The sequence below is a fragment of the Mustela putorius genome, unplaced genomic scaffold (assembly GCF_011764305.1).
Source record: "Mustela putorius furo isolate JIRA1106 unplaced genomic scaffold, ASM1176430v1.1 tig00000430_pilon_pilon_pilon, whole genome shotgun sequence".
In the NCBI taxonomy this organism is placed as follows: Eukaryota; Metazoa; Chordata; class Mammalia; order Carnivora; family Mustelidae; genus Mustela; species Mustela putorius.
The window spans coordinates 23,458,786-23,479,326 of NW_025421377.1; the positions used below are offsets into that span (position 1 = coordinate 23,458,786).

Below are 20,541 nucleotides of genomic sequence, written 5' to 3' on the forward strand. Positions count from 1 at the left end.
TGCTCATTTTTGGATCTCTAGAGTCTATCACAGTGCCTGGGATATAGTCGATAACATATAATTATATGTAATACATAGTAACACTGTATAGGCGACAGATATGCAGTGGGTATACGAATAATTTGTAGGTTTAGGACACCATCATGGACATTCTTGAAGGACAAACTTGACTTTCAGAGGTGGTCTGACCAAACTTGCCCAGTGAGGTAGAAATCCAGATGTCAGTTTAGTAATTTATGGAAAGAATGGTAGTTGCTGAGGTGCCTGTTTGCAGGACATTCTCCAGTCTGCAGTGACTTTGGACAACTTAGAAAGGATGACAAATTCTAATCAGGAAGTTGCAAGAGCATTAAGGTGAGATGAGATGAGTGAGATCGATAGATTTATATTTTCACCATTAATGTGCTAGCAACCAGAATAAAAGGGATGGACTCCTTGAGCCCAAGAAGATCTTTTCTGGGAATGTGTTTGGATGGACAGAGGCAATGTCAACCTTTTTAGAGCTCCCTTCTGATTGGCATATTTGTCCTTTGATTTTATGAAAATAGTCACGTCTACAAGCCATTTTGATCTTTTAGACTTATTTCACATATATCTCTGTTGTCTTCACATTACATATCTGCTCTATTAGTTATTACAAACTCAGAGGTCAATTTATTCCTAGGTTCTTTTACCTTATGGTATCATCAGCACATGAGTTTATCGAGGAATCAGTTTCCATTTTAAGAGTATTTGATAAGCACCTTCTGAATACCCACTGCTGTACTAGTCATAATATGTAATAGTGATTAAATTCATGGGCTTTGGGTCAAAGCCCATCCTAGGTTTGGATGCCACCTCTATGAAATAAAGGTGTGACCTCAAGCAAGTTATTTGAACCCTCAATTTCTTCATCTGTTACATGGGGATGATAACATTTATCTGAAGGATTTCATGAAGGTCAAATGAGGTGAAATCTATGAAGTGCTTAGAGCACAAACTCTCAATAAATGTTATCTAAATTATATGATCATATAATGATATATAATCACATATGAAATGTATATGATTAAAGGTACTATTTCAGTCAGAGGCACCTCTTACTGTAAAGGAAAGGGAAACCCAAATTAAAAGTTTCAGAATTAGTAATAAATTATGAGGTTTTTTTTTTTTAAGTGTAGAAAACATTTAATGGATTTCTATTCTTATCTCAGGTACTCTATACAATAATAAATAATACTGTTTCCTGAAAACATCCAACATATATAAAGTTGTGTTAGGAATTAAGGGTGATGAACAGCTGAAGAGAATACATCCCTTCCCCTATTCTTGCAAATTGTCCAAGTTGGATATAGTGAATTCTTATTCTAGGTAGAATTTCAAGTATCTGTTTCACTTAATTTTGGTAATCATGTTAAATTAATGACTACACCGTTTTCTTATGTGAAAAAATCATTTTAAAATGATACAAGTTAATTCAAATGTTACCTTGGCAACTGTGAAATAAAAGTAGTAACTGGATGTTCTTGACTTGTTTATTAAGCACCTTTCACTCCTTCATTTAACTAACACTAATTGAGCCGTTAGCCTTCTCCAAGCACAGTTCCAGCTGAGAAAGAGAAAAGTAGGCCTTGACATCCAGAAGCTGGTCTAGGACTATATCACCTTTGACTTGATGTTCTCCTGCTGAACATAAAAAATTTCACAGAACATCAACATCAGACAAGGCCACTCTGTGGCCACATGGATTATGGTAAAAGCAAGACCATTCCATAATTATTTTTGAGCACAGACAAAATATAAACATTGCCCAAGCCACAACAGTGACCAAATCTCTTGACTAATATGGGTGACTGCTGATTCCCTAATAGTTATAGCTTTAGCCTCTCTACTTCTATAAGAGATCAATTAAGATACCCAATCATAAAATTATGCCTGCATCCTCTCAGTATCCAATCTGCAGCAAAATGTTGTTCCTTCAACTTTCCCCCAAATTACCTAACAGAAGCCCAAATCCTGTATGTCCATCTTCACACTTAATCTACAATATCTTCTACTGAGAAACCCACAGTTCCCCATGGTGCACATTCTTCCTCACTGCAACTTGTTCAGCTGTGGTCCTGGTGGTCTTTGGCTGGAGGGCATCGACATAAAAGGGAGCATCATAACAAATACAAAAGAGTTTAATGATTTATGAATCATTTAGTATTGGGCTCAGCTATGTATATTAGAAAACCTAAAACAACAGTGGCTTAAAAAAGACAGGAGTTTTCTCTCTTATATAAAAGAAGTTTGAAGGTAAGAAATATAGGGCTGATGTCAGGGATTTGGACTCTTTCTTTCTCTTCTAGCACATTCCGTCCAGAGACAGGGTTAGTTCATGGTCCACTAGGACTCCTGGAAATGCAGCCAAGGGTCCATAGTCCAGGCAACTGGAAAGCAGTAAAGGGAGAGGGATGATGGGAGTGGTTCCCAACTTCTTCAGTTCCCTTCAAGAAGCCTTCCAAGAAAGCCTACACATCACTTCTGCTTACAGCGCGCCAGACCTCACCAGTGGAACTGAGTCACATGGCCAGCATTATCTTCAAGGAAACCTGGGAAATTCTATGTTTTAACTGGGCCCATCGTGAGTCTGAATAATATTACTAGGGTTCCACTAAGGAAAACGATGAAAACAGATATTTACTAGAGTTTATGATGAAATTATTGGCATAGTAGTTTGGATTGAAAAAATAGCTGTCTCTTTTCCTTTGGTGTCATTTGGGTTAGTTTATGGTGAGAAACAACTTTCATTACAAGCCATGTATTTACAGCATAAGTGACCTGATTCTGGAGGAAATTATGGTATGACAACATTATACGGTAGGAAATTATCAAACAGCTAATAAAGGAAAAGAAAAGAAAAGTGAGGTAAGGATCATTTCACATAGATTTTAGATGTTTAAGAACAAGAAATATTTGGTGGGCCTGAATGGCACAGCTTGGTTAAGTGTCCAACTCTTGGTTTCAGCTCAGGTTCCAATCTCCGGGTTGTGAGATCGAGCCCCATGGGGGCCATAAAGTATTTAATTTATCCTACTTGGTAAGGGGAAGAACTGTACTAAAATCCAGTCATCTCAACCTCACATGCTAAAGCCTTAACCACCTCACTCTACCTTCTCCCACCGCGGGTGAAGGACAGCACAGACTTGAGGCAATTTACTGGGTATAAAAGGGGGAGGGGCTGGGAAGCACAAGGCCATGTGATCATTTTCTTTCACAAGTGACATCCTCTTTGGAAAAACTGATGTAATTGATTACAGAAATCATGTGAAATCAATTTTCTCGGGAAATCATCTTGCCTAGATTGGGGTTTTTTACTTAAAAATAAAATAGAAGAAATACCCAATCTTTGTATGCATATTAGGACTCCAGGTAAGCAACTATTTCTTCAACCAAAGACATCAACACTGTTAACACTTTACATATATTCTCTCAGAATGTTTCTATCCATGCATACCTTTATATACATATTCATATATAATATGTGCCTACATAGTTATAAATATAATATTGAGTTTCACACTGTACATACTGTTTTGTTAATGTTTTACCTTACCATACATTTTACTTGCTTTTTTAATTTAAATTTTTTTTTAATTTTTTATAAACATATAATATAGAAACATACATTATTAACATTTAAAATATATACCATACATTATGGTATAACAAATGTTTGTTATGGTATAACAAATGTTAATAATGTATGTTTATAAAACTTTCTTTTCTTTTCTTGTTTTACTCTTAAAAATAATGGAGTCTTTAAAAACATAGACTTGCTCTTATATGGTTCTTTTTCCTCATGTACGTGGGTGCTTATGTGTGTGTTACACTTCATACATCTATGAATGTGAAAATAAAGTTAGACATTCAGATATTCCCAGGAAAATGCCATTGAAAGTAAGCATTTTGTGCAGATTGAAATATTGTTATAAGGAAAATAAAAATGAAGCGTATTTCATAAATTGGTATAGACATATTCTCAAATATCCAAATTGGGCAAGTGTGTTAACACAACATTTTGTAAAAGTTCTTACATCCTTCACTTTCAGATGGCTAAAATAACTTTTAAAAGTGCAAGCTGCATGACTTTTCCCAAAGACACAATTTTAGGCAAAATATATCTTTGAAGTTTTTATTTTTTCCTATTTCAATAAATGTAAGGATTTTTGTAAATACCATTTTTGAGATAGGATCACTTGACCACATTTATATTTCTTTAAAAAATTCTTTAAAAACGTTTTCTATGGTGGTAGTAGCACTCCCTCACCGTTACGTCAGGATTAGCTCAGGCCAGTTGTACTGTCAAAAAGTCAAGTATTTCCATATAGTTCCACCTTAAGGTCATGTTTGAGAATCCCGAAGTCACCTAGCAGTTTGATATTAAAGGTATGTTGTTGGAATGTCTCAAGATAACAATCTTGAGACACGACCAAAACTAATGACTTTTGGAATTCCTATGGGAAGAAACAAAGCTAGGAGTGAAATTACCTCTCCATGGGGCAAAATTATTTGGGGGCACAAAAATATAGGTTTAAGACAAAAATATTGATTCCAGGGGTTCTTGGCTGGCTCAGTCGGAGAGCAGTCTTGATGCCAGGGTTGTGAGTTTGAGCCTCGTGTAGGGTAGGGAGATTACTTAAGTAAATAAAACTAAAATATATATAAATATTGATTCCAGGAAGAATACTGAGGGACACACTTCATATTTATAAAATTTATAACTGTATTTTAAATTCATCTTTTTCTATGAGTTCTACATGTGTCTCTTCTTTTCCATATGAACTTACAATTTTCTGTTTTTTTAATCTGGCCGTGTAATTTCAGCTCACCCATGCAGAGAACTCTGGGAAGCATGGCTTCTGAAGGCCAGTTTCTCTGTGGCTTAACCTATCCCTATGTAGGGCAGACTGTACAGGAATGGTTTATTCAACTAATTAGTAATTTCTTCACCTATGAAATTTAAAAGTGGCTATTCTTATTGAACTTGAAACAAAAGCTTATTGTGTTCATGGGAAAATAGGACAAAATCTATACATACTATAACCCAGCTTTGCTAAAAATATAGGAACATTTAAAGAGACTATTTAAATTCATAAATGTATTCATAATGTATTCATAAGAATACAATTAACTATGGATCACTGATAATAGGATCATGTAATTCTTAGAGGTATGCATATGTTGTCAATTTTTAAGTAACAATAGGGCAATTAGGAGTATTCAGCAGCTATGAAAAATATTGAATGTACAATAACTCAAAGGATAAATTATAAAATAAAATATAAGAAAAATTTAAAAAGAAAGCATTAATAAATATTAAGCACATGTAAAAAATTTTTAGAAATAGCTAAAAAAATCAAGGATATAATTATTTAATGACTATAATTGGTAGTCCATAAAAATAATTTCATTGTACCCTACTTTGACCATCTGACTTCGATTTACTAATTTCTGAAATAAAAATGTGCCAAATATTGATCTAATTCATAAAGAATTAATAGAATACTAAAATTTCACATGCTTCCTGATTCAGTGTATGATGATTGCTGACATCCTGTTTTCTGATCTCACTCCATTCAGACGGGAGGTAGTTAGAGTTTACAAACAATTTGTTATAGATAGGATTCCATTTTTGTGACAAATTGGTTTCTGAAAATAATATGCAAAGTGGATTTTTTCTTTTTTCATATATTCAGATGTATTTTTATCACACTAGCTTCATATTTAAAGGACTTGTATTTGAATCAGTTTGTAACATGAGTTCCTCAGAGATAAATGTCTTCATTACACTTAGTCATATGCTTCCTGTTGAAATTCATTTCTCCATCCTTCACATTTTCAGCAAAATTTCCATATACATGAGCATGTAGTCCCACCAGTGTACAATCTCTCTGAATGTGCCTTGGCTTTTTTCACTTATGCATCCCCTAGTGGAGTAGTTCTTTCTTTCTTTCTTTTTTAAGATTAAGATTTTATTTATTTATTTGACAGAGGGAGGGAGTGAGAGAGAGCATGGCAGGGAGGGGCAGAGGGAGAAGGAGAAGCAGGCTTCCCGCTGAGGGGCTCCATCACAGGACCTTGAGATCAAGACCTGAGCTGAAGGAAGATGCTTAACTGATTGAGCCACCGAGGCACCTCTAGAGTAGTTCTTAATCAGAGGTGCACATCAGAATTTTCTTGAATGTTCTCTTAAAAAGTATGCAGGCCTGGACCCCACACCAAACGTACTGAATCAAGAGAGGAGGATGAAGAATACCTTTAGAAAAAGTTCTCAGGTGATTCTAGAGAGCTAGAGAACTCTGGTCAGTAGGGCTTTGTTGGGGGGGGGTGGTCTGAGAAGTGACAAGTGGAATGAATTCTTTTTTTTTTTTTTTAAAGATTTTATTTATTTATTTGACAGAGATCACAAGTAGGCAGAGAGTGAGAGGGAGAGAAGCAGGCTCCCTGCTGAGCAGACAGCCCAATGCGGGGCTCAATCCCAGGACCCTAGGATCATGACCTGAGCTGAAGGAGAGGCTTTAACCCACTGAGCCACCCAGGTGCCCCATAAGTGGAATGAATTCTTGTGCAATGTCCTGAAGTCTTCCATATTTTTGAGGGTCCATTCAAGCATCCCACTTTCTCCTGGTCTATGCCAATATCTATCCTTCATTCCTACCTATACCTATCTCTGCTTTCCAGCGTTATTATTATGCAAAAAAGATAGCCCTCTCCATTTTATCCTGCCCTCTGTTTCCTCTAGAGAGAACACGTGAGCTACTTAAGTAAAAGGGCTACCTTGAATTTCCTTCTATTGTCTTCCTATACCACCCCAAGTCCTCTAGATCACATATTTTATTTGCTTTCTAGCACTTCATTACCTACAATTATTTTATGTATAGTGTCCTTATTATGTTTCTCCTAAATAGAATGCAAGGTCCTTAAAAACAAGGACATTACAACTTATTCAGAGTTTTATCCCCAGTGCCTAGAACATCTAGTTCTCAAAAATATATTTGATGAGTAAATGAACAGCCTAGAGGATTCATTTTTCACATGTATAAATGCAGTTAGTTGTACGAGACATTGACTTAGTTTCTATTGTGTCAAATTATCTGCTGCCTTCAGTCGGGTCTGCTAGTTACTGCATTCTGCAAAAAGTATCACGTTAAGGTTTTAAAAGGCAAGTAATTTTACTAGTATGTCAAGGGATCCAACAATCAAATTCATGTAAGGCCTGTTTTTGAAGAAAGTAGAAATTACGTATCCTTTAGCATGGATAAATTCTAAGGTGAAAACCAGAAAATGATACCTAAATGGAGCTAGTGTATTTGTTAATATAGGGAATGTAATTTTAGGGTTTTAAGGTCTTAAGTTTAGGGTTTCATGCATTGACTCATTAAAATGACCATGAAGTAATACTTACTCAGACCTGCCCTCTCTATAAAAACTCAAGATCAATTATACGAACAAACACATAGTTATTCTTTGGTTCTAGAGCACACCTTCTAGCAGAGTCAAAGTGAATTTGTTTTCACTGTACATATAAAATATTATCAGGATCCAGATACAAGGCATCAAAGTGAATGGCTGGCTAGGAGCATTTGCCCACAGGGCTGCCCTTAACCTATTAGTAGGTGTGGGAACCTCAATATTTCAAGATAAAGAAGAATAGCTTCTCTACTTGAATTTCTTGAAATTGTTCCTCCTTGTCTCAGCTAAGCATGCAGAATGTAAAGTATCTTATGTGGCATGGAGTTGGTCTCCTTCTCATGCACATATTCCAGAATGCTGTGAGTGACTCATAAAGGGGTGCTGCATTGTGATGTAATTATGGTGATGCCCCATGATACCCCATGATGAACCATAAAATCTTCAAAATGCTTAGTGTTCATGTGAAGAAGGTACAAAGTCCATGGGCTTGAAAATACTGAGGGGGATTATTTCACTTGCTCTGTGAGTAGCTCCATTTATAAGAGTCCCTTGGTTCTTCGATCTGATTAATACAATGTAACTATCATAACGCCAAGCTTAATAATATGAGTTACCTTTTATTGAGCACTCCACATACGTTAGGTTTTGTGTTACTTGTTTATGTATCTTATTTCATTTGATCTGCTTAACAGAGGGTAGGTATCTTTTTATTTTCAGATGAGGAAGCTGAGTCTTTCAAATATTAATTGATTAAATACATGGTGGAATTTGTATATGAAAACCCGACTGGTCTGAATGGAAAGCTCATATTATAATGCTGTGCTACATTGCACACTGACATAAATTGTCACCCTCTCCGTTTCCAATCGGAAAAAGACTTAAGCCATTTTGGTGTCAAGAGGTCACTTTCACTCCACTCAAAGGGAACCATTTCTGATGGCAGATGTACACAACTCGCCTTCCTCTCAATGAAGATGGGAAAGGAAAAAAAGGGAAAGGAAAAAAAAAAAAAAAGAACAAACGCGAAGCCTGAGAGGAGAATGGCACAACAGCTCGAACTCTAAACAAAATCTCCGCCGTCTTTTGAAATCTGCGTGTGAGCAAGGCTCTGATTCTGTCTGAATCACAATCTTCTCATCCAGCAAAATGATGATGATGCAGGTCTCTGCTTCACCCGGGGATGGGCACTGCCATCTTTCTAGTCTTATTGTCCATTCTGGGGCATACTTGGCCAGCAAGTATTCTTTCCACTTAAACTTTCTGCTGGAAAGGGCATGGCAGAGGACAAAATTATACCGCACCCTTGTTTTTCATGGAGCACTGAATCCTTCCTCGCATCTGATATAACGGAATTACTTTTCTATGTATCTTACCTATGCCGCATGCAGCTCTTGGAGAGAAGGAAGTGGTCCTCATTTAATTTCTCTCTTTACCTGCCCCCCCCCGCATAAAAAATAAAAGAGGTGGATCACACAAATATACTCTCGACAAACACTGAATGGGAGAGAAGGCAGGAGTCATGATTGTTTATTTCATCATATTAAATGTACGGTATTATTTAACCTGTTCACTTTGATATGTCATTAAGAAGTAAGTAGCTTTTTTCCCAGAATTAGGATAGATGCACTGTGATCCACATTCCTAAAAAGGCTGTTTTACTGGAAGAATTCAGGAAGAGATACGTATCTTCAGGACAAGGAACCAGTTAGAGAAAGAGAACAATGCAATTTTTTTTTTTTTTTTTCCTCCTCTTCAAGTCAAGAAAAATCCAGTTCTGGAGTTGGGTCTACATCAAAGTGAGTCAAATTGAACAGCTCCCTCCCTCTTCATTTTAGCTTCTTTGAATGAATTGCCCTACCAGATTCAAACTGGGCCCGCAAAGCTAGACATTTTATCTTGGGATTTGAGTTGCACAGGCTTGGGTACCAACTTCATTTAAATGCCAATGCCTTCCTTAGGATCAAGTCTTGTTCTCCCAGAAGCTCTCTTTTTCAGAGATCAGTGTAGTCTAAATTCCTTAACAGGGCAAAGAGAGGTTTTAGAGTCAGAAGCCCTTGAATTTAAATCGTCTGCCTTATGCCTTGACCAGCTAGGTCAAGTCTTCCTTGGAATATAGTGAAATGATACTTAACCAGCAAGGCTGCTGAGTGAGATGGTGCAGGTAATATTTTAGTGTATAGTTTGGCAATGATACATGGTCAGTAAATGCGAATTTTGATGAGGGCGCTGGGGCACCATACACGGAGGGGAAAGGATTTGAAATTCTGGCCACTTGCCAGTAGTGGGTAGAAAAGCGCCGGTGGTTGAGATAAGGCCGCATCATAAATAACCCAGGTCCTCATTAGGAGGCGCTCTCTCTAGTCAGGTCATGAACTGCATTATCCTTGCTCAAGACGTCGGGTTCTCCTGCATGAAGTGACTCTTGGTCTTAAAGGACTTTTGCACCTTGATATGGAACTTTTCTACTGAACCCCGGTAACCGGTAGTTTTCAGATCAACCAAAGCGTACACGGAGGGTGTTCAGATGGCTGGAAAGAGCGGGACTTCGCGCGCTCAGGTAGGAGCCCGGGCCTGGACGCCCCCCGTGGACCCCGGGGCGGCCGTGCGCTCCGCGGGCCGCGAGGGTTTAACTTGCACTTCCTGCCGCCGGCGCTCCGCGGCCCGGGGAGGTGGGGCGGCCCTCCGCGCGTGGTTTTGGGGTAGTGACCTCTCCCGGGGCGGCCTCCCGCCTCCACCCACGGCGGCGGCCGTGACGTCACGGACACGGCTGGGTCCCCGCCCGGCCTATAAAGCGGCAGGTGCGCGCCGCGCCTCCGGAATGCTCGCACACCTTGTGCCCGCGCCCGCGTCGGAGCCCAGAGACCCGGAGGCGAGCGCTCGGGGCTCCTCCGAGCTCCCCAGCCCGGCCGGGCCGCGAGCACCGCCGCCCCCGTCCCCCGCGGCCCCTCTCTCCCCCACCACCTCCTCTTCCAGCTGCGACTCCCGGCCGAGTTGCCCCAGAGACCGCGACGCCGCCGCGCCCAGGAACCAATGAGAGCCCCGCTGCCGCCGCCGGCGCCCGTGGTGCTGTCGCTCCTGCTGCTCGGCTCAGGTAAGGACATCGCGGCTCCGAGTCTCCCGCCGGCGCGTCTCCCACGGCGGGCACCACCCTTCCCGGGAGAGGCGCCCGCGTAGCTCCGTCCCGGAGCTCACTACCGGGGGAGGAGGAGGAGGAGGAGAGCGCGCAGGTGCCTCTGACGTGCCAGGCCGGGAAGACGGTGCGGGACAGTCTCCGAAGTGTTGCTTTAGTCCAGCAGCAGGAGACCTCCGCGATCCTAGGGTCCGGATCCTTCCTTCTGCAGATAGAGAAACCGAGTTCAGGCAGGTGAAGTGACTTCCGCAGATCTTAAGAGCAGTTAAGTCCTGGACCCAGAGCGCTTGCCTCCTGCCTAAATTCTCCATCTCCTCCGTCTGGTGATTCTATCTTGACCTTCCTAGAGGGCCTCACGCACGACGTTCCAGGGAGAAGCCATAGCTCCACGCTGATGCTGTCTTAGTGAGACCTACAAGACCGAGCAGGGGCTTGCAGCTTGAGGCTCCCCATCTCACCCAGGCCCCAGTTTCTTCCCTATGTAAGAACAAGGATAATGAAATAGTGACAATGAGAGTCATCATTATCAAATATCACTTATATGGTTTTGCATTCCTGTACGCGGTCCTTTAAAAAATGTGAACACATGTTGAGAAAGTCTGATATTTCGATTCAGAGCCTGTCCATCCCAGTGGGACATTCTGGCAAACACGAATGCCCCTGGCATGTGAGGTGATGGGAATATCCAGACAATACCTGTTAAGTAATTAGAATAACGTGCCTATCTGGCAGTGTTATTTGATGTGAAAAGTAGCGTAGATCATCTGTGGAAAAGAAAGCCTTGATGAAAGCAGCTCTGTAAATTGGAACAGCTGAGTTTGCTTGTTGGCAAAATGCGAAGATGCTTTCATAAGTGACTCAATCCCAAACAATAGCACATGTGCAATAACTGCTTTGATATCAGAAGACAAACATTTCTCCTGAACACAGCTGCCTGGTGAGAAGGCCGCTCGGCTTTACCTTTTCTTTTCTTCCGTTGTTCTTTCTCCCACAGCCCATTATGCTGCTGGATTGGATGTCAATGACACCTACTCTGGGAAAGGGGAACCATTTTCTGGGGACCACAGCGCTGACGGATTGGAAGTTACCCCGAGAAGTGGGATGTCCTCAGGAAGTGAGATTTCCCCTGTGAGTGAAACGCCTTCTAGCAGGGAACTGTCCTCAGGGATCGACTATGACTATGCAGAAGAGTATGATAACGAACCGCAAATATCTAGCTATATCGTAGATGATTCAGTCCGAGGTGAGTGGAGGAGAAGGCCAAAACACAGCCTCTCAGATGTGTGTTTGCATGAGCAAAGCCAGTCCCTGCATCTTTGGGTGGTTTTCTTGTGTGTATGTATGTCTGTTGCATACCCCGTGGCTAAGCTACAACCTGAGACCAAAGAGCTTTGTGTGGGCACATCTGATATGTCCAGAGCACTAACAAATGTTTTATGTCTATTAAGTCTACTTCACAAGTGGGGATTGTTATCATTTTACAGATGTGATAACTGAAGTGCAAGGTTGTTTTGCCCCAGGTTCCACAGCCAGCAAGCAGTTGAGCCAGAATGAGAACTCCAGTGTTGGACTCCGTATCCTCTGCCCTTTCCCACGGGACCACATGACCCCCACGCTGAGCGACGGGCCAGGCGTAGACATCGCCAGTCCTCAGCTCTAACATCCATTCCCCACCGCCATGCTTCTTGAAATACCTGCATTTTAAAACAAATAAGGGAACAGAAAGTAATGGGGAAAGGAGCAGTTGGACTTTAGCTTCTAAGTACCAGGTGCTGAGAAACTGGTGATTTTTAACCAAAATAACAGAAGCGGCAGCAGCAGAAGCAGCAATAATAGTACAACCTTCTGGAAATATTAAAGAAGGACAAATATGCATGGATTTCAAATGGCTAAAATCATGATTTAACCCCAAATCCCATGTGTTAGTTAAATAATAGTGACCCTTAGTTTTATTCTTTCATGCTGTTATCTGATCTTTAAAAAAAAAAAAAAAAAAAAGGTTAAATTTACTTAAGGTGAAGAGGACCAAAGTAAGATATAAGTATTGCTCATTACCCTCCTATTACTTTGAAGTTTCAGGGATGATCAGGTCACTAGTAAATAGGCTCTAAATATCCTAGGAACATTCATTATGGAGGCAGGACGTAATGCCCCTTCTCTCCTGACCTAGTTTCCCTGTCTTCTCCCCCTCTGGCTCCCAGACCTGAAGAAGGGACAGAAGATGATAGCACAGGGACAGTGACAGGGTTGAGCAGCAGGGGAGAAAAGCTTCAGGAAGCACGCTACTTCATACTCTTTGTTTAGTAACTTGTGCTTTTATGTAAGATGGGGAAGAGATCGGCTTATACTTCTTATTTTTGGAGAAAAGATTAGAAACTGTTCTCTTGAAGAGGTTTCAAGTTGTTAACATTTGAAATGGACTAGTGCATTGTGAAATAGTGAAACTAGTGGTTGAGCTCCTTGGAAAGGCTGCGGAGCCCAGGAGGTTGATAGGTATTATAGTTCTTCAGCGTAGTGACGATTTGTCTCTGTCTGCAATTTGTAATATATCTGATGATGTGCAGTAATATGCATTTAAAACATTTCTATTGGGGAACTGACTCTAACTCACGGTATTTTTTACCATCAAAGTTTCAATAGAAAAATTGTATAACTGGTTAAACATTGCTCCTAATTTGACTATTATTAATGTTATAATAATCTGCTGAAATACTCATAATATTTATTTGTTGCTTCCTCAAGCACAGGGTTCTATCTTTGATACCCTTCCCTATGTTTCTAATATTTTCTATTTAATGGACCATTATGCAGGACCATTATGACTAATGGTATTATGATACTGTGGTATTTTCCTCTTTGCCCCGGACTCTGTTTACTAAATATTGCTTAGAGAAGGCTGTTCAGGTATTAGTATAACAAAATGCACACTCCAATGTGAAAACTCCTTCCTGTATTTGGCCTGTGGGTATACTATATCCTGCATAGTTATAACATGGAACTGGTGCTTCTGTAGATCTGGAGTTAAGAAGAGCGAATCTCTGAAGCATCACATACAAATATTTCTGATTCTTATTTTTCAAACAGATTGACCACAAAAATTAGCCCCGTGGAACTAATTATAACCCATTGTCATCTGGGAGTTGGAGAAATTGATTAATTCTAATGTGTAATTCTCAGATTTTTCCCACTCTCAAGTAATACACAGTAATGCCCAATTATGGTAGTGATCACAAGACTGAAATGAGTAAGTAAAATCAACAAATCTACTATAGTCTCGGTTTAATCTGTGGCATTGACCTGTCCAAGAGAAAACATAGTGTGGGAATGACAGGCTTTGAAACCCCAGCACTGTCATATTCTAGCCGCGTGTCCTTGGACATGTTACTTGTCTTCACTCAACTCCAGTGTCTTCCATATCAGCTGTATAGCAATACATTCACCTGTGACCTGGCTTTAATCAGATTAATGCTAATTAACAAGAACTTAGCATGTATAAGAAATTCAAGAAATTTGTAAGATATTTCATGGATTTTTTTTTAGACAGGTAATAGTATTATCAATAATAATAAGAGTAGTACAAAAAAATTCAAAATACATTTCTAAGCTAATAAAATAACAAGGAGGCTCAGATGGTTAAGTGCCACGCCATACAGATATTCTCTTTAACCAATTATTATATGTGAATTGTGTTGAATAATAAGAAAAGTACGGTCATTGTCCCCATGAGCTTTCACTGCTAAGACTTCTTTCTCTTACATCTCCAAAACAATTTTCAAGATGAAGAGAGATTGTTGTCAATAAATCTTTTTTTTTTTCAGTTGAACAGGTAGTTAAGCCCATGAAAAACAAAACAGAAAGTGAAAAGACTTCAGATAAACCCAAAAGAAAGAAAAAAGGAGGCAAAAGTGGAAAAAATAGAAGAAACCGAAAGAAGAAAAATCCGTGTGATGCAGAATTCCAAAATTTCTGTATTCATGGAGAATGTAAATACATAGAACACCTGGAAGCTGTAACATGCAAGTAAGTCTTCCTAAATTATATGGAAATCTGTATTTATAACACCACGTCTGAAACTCCTTAATGCAGAAAGCCATTTATTTTTCCCACATATAAACCAAGCGTCTGTAACATTTTTCTTAAAGGACCAGCTGAAAAATACTTTAGGCTTCCTTGATCAGGCTTATGTATGTACTTACAGAACCAATTAAAATGTAACCATTTAAAAATGTAAAAGCCACCGTTGGCTTGCACATTGTAAAAAACCTGGCAAATGGCCAGAATTGACCTATGGGCTATAGTTTGCTGATCCCTGGTATAAATATATTCATGATAACATATTTACAAACCATTTAAAAAAAAAAAAGGCCTAAATGTACTCTTCACATAATCCTCCTTCCCCCTCAAAGCCACTAACACATTAAATGATAGTGGAATGTATTAGCTGCATAACAAGTCACTGAACTCATCAGTTGGTCATAAAAGGAGCACAAAGAATGAAAAGGTGTGTCTTCTTGGAATATCACACCCAAACTGATCTCAACTTGTTCTTATACTAATAGATCTCTGGCTTGAGTGCATTGCGTCTCATGATTTTGAAATACAAATAGATGGCACGACTTTTTTTTTTGAGTGTTACAACTAAATGCCTATTGATGACCTGGAAAGTAAACTTAAAATATATGGACCGTTTTCAGTTATTACTGTAGTTTTTGAATGTGGGCTGTTTACAGATGTCATCAGGATTACTTTGGCGAACGGTGCGGGGAAAAGTCCATGAAGACTCACAGCATGGTTGACAGTGATTTATCAAAAATCGCTTTAGCCTCCATCGCCGCCTTTGTGTCTGCGGTGAGCTTCACGGCCATTGCCGTTGTCATCACAATCCAGTAAGTCTTGCATAACCTACACATTCGCACTAAAATAATGCCAGGTTGATTTTTTTTTCAATATTCCTATCCCAATTCCTATTCCTATTCCTATATCCTATTTTAGATGACTTATTCTATCCATGGCATGTGATCTTTGCTCATATCTTTATACTTCATTGACAAAGACCACAGATTCTGGTCAAAAATCATATTACTTTGGCCACCACGGAAACTTAATATGTAAGGCTGTTTTTCAAACACCCTATAGACCTTTTTTGAACTTAAAAATCGATGGCTTTCTTTCATGTCATATCTCCACTCATGGCTCCCTGCAAATCCCAGAGTGTTGGTACCGACTCTGAACACCTTTAAGCATAAGGAAACCTCCCAGAGGAGCCTAATTAAGGCCTGGTTCACAGCAGGTTGTTAGAGAGTCTGTTTTGGCACCAAAAAAAAAAAATAAATAAATAAAAATAGTTAAATAAATCACAAAGAGCTTCAAACCAGTAGCCAAGAAAAGCTCTATCCTCTGCTTCTAGTAAAATGCAAAATTCTGTTAGATATCACAGCATGGTACTGATTTACCTAGAGCTTATGCCAGTTTTATAATTGTCAAAGGTGATATGGGAACTCAATTACTAAAACAAAACAAAACAAAACAAAACAAAATTTTCCTCCATATGGCATGGCGTAGGAAGCAGGGACAATTCCATTACTGTTCTACTCCCGCAGTATCTGTCCTGTCCTCACAATAACAGATCACCACACTTCACTTCATGACCAATGAATGTTAGAAGTAGACTGTTCCTGGTAGTAGGCACTGGTGGGTATGTCAGAATGGCATTGTCTGTCAAACAGAAGTCAGTGAATTAAGGAAGTTGGGGGAGGGTGTGAATGGCTCTGTAATGACTCATGTGCTACTCGAGCTTGGGAAAAGCAATAGACTCATTATTCTAATTTTAGGTCTTGGTAAATTACTTTAACAACTGGATTGTGTGCATGATCTACCACTCCTGCCATTCAGGAAACAAGGGGTTATCTTCTGCCATTGTTTACTATTATTTTAAATGCAGATCAGATAATGATAAAAAGGAACATTTAAAAAAAAACTGTTTTATGATGCACATAGAGTTTGATGTGTGGTTTAAATTTGTTTTGCACACCCTGGAAATTATTTTGATCTGTTAATACCTCAAGCCAGATATGCAAATTCCTCAAGCCAGACGAATCATGATTGTTTGACATAGAAGGATAGAAGGAAAAAAATAGCCAGTTACAGAAGATGTTTTTAAATAATTATTCAAACTTGGGATCATTCAGGGTGAAATATTTAATTATCCTTCAGAAAGGCATGGAAAAACCTTTTTGTCATGTTGGCACTCTTAAAACTAAGCAGTGACTTCTCTCCCTTTCTATCATATTCTTGTGTTTGACACATAAACAGCAGCCAAAGCTGCATTTTGCTGTCTTTTCCATAATTGGTTTTATTTCCCTCAAACATAATGACAAAGATCTTATGATTTTAGGAGTAATGTTTTGTAGACAGATTAGAGACCCATTAAAAATATAATTTCTTGTATGACACCCCAGACATTTTTAAATGATTGAATTTTACTAGAGAGTAACAATGAATAAAACCAAAGGGACATATTTATTATATATAGAAGTAAAGAAAACCCAACTTGTTTTATAAGCTTCTGTGAAAAAATTCTGATCATTTAAATTAGTTGATAGAAATGTAAAGTCCTTTGTGATAAAACTATACCATCTTCTTCTTCCTCCAACTGTACATGCACCTGGGCTAAGGGTTGAGGAAAAAAGGAAAGAATGAGGTTTTGCCATTTGCAACAACATGAATGAACCTAGAGGGTATTGTGCTAAGGGAAATGAATCAGACAAAGAAAGAAACCTACCATATGATTTCACTTATATGTGGAATCTGAAAAACAAAACAAATGCATAAACAAACAAACAAAAAGCAGAAATAGACCCATAAATACACAGAACAAAATGATGGTTGTCAGAGGGCAGAGAATGGGTGAGGGGGAGTGGGAGATACAGGCTTCCAGTTATGGAATGGATAAGTCATGGGAATAAAAAGCACAGAATAGGGAATATAGTAATGATATTGTAATGGTGTTGTATGGTGACAGACGGTAGCTACCCTTGTGGTGAGTATAGTATAATGTATAGATTTATTGAATTGCTATAATATACACCTGAAACTAATGTAACATTGAGTATCAACTATAAAAACCCACACGTATAAATGTGTTCCATGCCTTCTGAAAGTTTGTGTCTCAAGGGGTATCTATTTAAATCTCAGTAATCTAGGAATATGTTTATATAAAGTCACCATGAACATCCTCTTAAAAAGAATGGTAGTAATTTATAGCAAGGTGTAAGTTTTGATTTGGAATAGAACACAGTGTAATGGCCTATCAGGACTCACAAAAAGGAATTCTCTGTACTCATGAAAACCCCAGTCAATATATAGATGAATAGAACTTTGATGACCGTGGAATATCTTGTTGTCTGAAGGCTTCGAAAACGATACTTCAGGGAATATGAAGGAGAAGTTGAAGAGCGAAAGAAACTTCGACAAGAAAATGGAAACGTGCAAGCCATAGCGTAACTGAAGATAATACTACAGGTTTGAGTTTTAAAAGATAACTATAGATGATATCTTACAATTTTGAAAAATATAACATCTGTTATCTCATGTGAAGAAAGTAATAGTTCTTAATTATGAATACACTATGAACATTGGCTACACTGAAGTCTTAATCTTTGAGCATGAGATGGAGTTCAACAGAGAGAAAGGACTACTACAAAGGATGTAAAGATGAGGCAGACACAAACATTCTTCTCAGAGAAGCTAGCATTTAGTAGACAGAAAATAGTATAAGGAATCAGAATGCTAGGGCAAGTAAAAAATATATGTCATATAAAAGGAATATGAGGAGTTTCCAGTGAAGGAGAGGAAGTTCTGTGGATCATGTGTAGGGAGCTGGAAAGGATGTCATATATAGAGTGGCACTGGAAGTGAGTCTCCAAGGACTGACAAGATTGGGACAGGCAGTTATGAAGGAAGAGGAAGATTAATACTGTAAAATGGGCTGGGTCACTTTAGAAACTTCAGACAAAGGGCTTAGTTCAAATGGGTGTTGAGGAGAGAAAGCTAGAATGAAGGTTGAGCTCACATGGTGGGGAGCCAAGTCAGGAACATGACTACAACTCTGAGGAAGTGGAGGGAGCAGGTTGAACATCCTTTTAAAGAAAGGAAGGGGGTGGGCGCCTGGATTGCTCAGTTGTTAAGCATCTGACTCTCAATTTCCATCCACTCACGTCATGATCTCAGGGTTGTGAGATTGAGCCCCTCATTGGACTCCACAGTGGGCATGGAGTCTGCTTAAAATTCTCTCTCTGCACCTCTCCACCTCCAAAAAAAAGCAAAGTAGGAAGGGAGAAGGGATAAAAATTTGAGAGATAGGTTGGGTAAGGGATATATTGTAGTTCTTATTTTTAAGGTGGTTTTTTTTTTTTTTTTTTTTTTTTTTTTTTTTTTTTTTTTGGTAAAGAGGCAGAGCTGAGCATATTGTAGGGAAAAGTAAGGAGCTATGGAGAGGAATATTTTATTAATAACTAAAATGGACAGCTAATGAAGCAAACTTCCAGAGGAAAAGCAGACAACAAGATCAAGGACACGTTTAAAGTTGGTCAGAAGGAGGAGGTCCATTTCCTTAGACATTCAGGAAAGATGTCCCATCAAGTCATTGATTCGCTACCTTCAGTGGGTTTAAGAATTGCTTGAGATGCTGGTTATGTATGTACATTCCTAAGCCAAACCCTAAATCTACTAAATCCACTATCTCCCTTTTTATAGAACACCACAGATGCTTGGAGAAACACCCCATTTAGCATTGGTTAAGTGCAAGTATTTCGTTCTGAGCCTGTTACAGAATTGGCTTAGTAACTCCTGAAATGGATAATTATTGATGCAATGCTGTGTTCAGTACTTAGTGCATCAACATTTATTATAATTTTGGCTTAATGTACTGAAGCTAAGACCACTGACATGAAGAAAGGTAGAGTTTTGGTTATTTAGTGCAACTGAGATTTCTCAAAGAAGATCTGAGATGATTTTTGTAAAAGGAATATGCTGTGTTGGCACATAGTGGCTGCCATTAGCTGGTAGCTACTATTATTATGCCCTCAGTACTAATTATCCTAAATTAACTGTATATCACAAATACACCGAGCCATTTAATCTTTCTTTTTAATTATGTCCACTGCATAGATTTGGTTAGGAAAACTGCTTCCCATGTGTGTTGTTGTTTTTTATTAAGTGGAATTTGACAAACCAGGTTTCAGCGTAGGCAGCTCTCTACCTAAGTAGGCATCCAACCAAAGCTGGTGTGAAAGATGGACTCAGGTCAAAGTGGTAGTTTATCTCTGAAAACCTTTTAGCATTTTTTAGAAGACATTCTAAATTGATAGAATTTCCGATTCCTGATTTTTTTTTATATTTTCTTAAAGCTATATTGAAATTAAGCTTTATCTCTAATCTTTTTATTTTCCTTTTGACTAGGTATTGGATCAGAGTCACTGCCAAGTTACAACCACGAGTGATGAGTTGGTTCCTCTTTTCGGTGGATCATAAGAAGCAGAACCTTTTTTTGTTCTGTTGGTTTTAAACTTTCAGTTGTCGCTTTTTATGCTAAGTTCTTATTTCTGTACATAAAGTTGCATGGAGATAAAGTATTTTTTCAAGTTGTAAATAATTTATTTAATATTTAATGGAAGTGTATTTATTTTACAGCTTATTAAACTTTTTTAAGCAAAGAGATTGAGAGTTTGAATATTAGTTTTGAGATTTCAAGACTCTAGGGTATCTTTCTCCTAAAGCCTTGATGATCATTTTGAAAGAAGTTCCTACACCTTTTTTTCGGGTATTTATGTTGATCTTCAAAACTTATTTCTTTTCCTAGAAAACACTCTTCATGGAAAATTATAAACTTGAGTAGTTCAGTCCTCCCACAAACACTAATATCTAAACCAGCCTTTCTTATTCCTTGTAGAACTTATTCCAAGTTCTCATAGTTT

At 38.7% G+C, this 20,541-nt stretch overlaps 1 protein-coding gene across 1 annotated transcript; it reads left to right on the forward strand.

Annotated features, from left to right (window-relative positions):
* Positions 1-7,886: 7,886 nt before the first annotated feature.
* Positions 7,887-20,284, forward strand: AREG (amphiregulin). Its single transcript, XM_013063437.2, has 8 exons — positions 7,887-7,959; positions 9,924-9,994; positions 10,411-10,528; positions 11,562-11,810; positions 14,386-14,587; positions 15,298-15,453; positions 17,977-18,088; positions 20,027-20,284. The coding sequence occupies exons 2-7, from the start codon at positions 9,962-9,964 to the stop codon at positions 18,068-18,070; spliced, it is 852 nt and encodes a 283-aa protein (XP_012918891.1). The 5' UTR covers positions 7,887-7,959; positions 9,924-9,961; the 3' UTR covers positions 18,071-18,088; positions 20,027-20,284.
* The last annotated feature ends 257 nt before the right edge of the window (positions 20,285-20,541 follow it).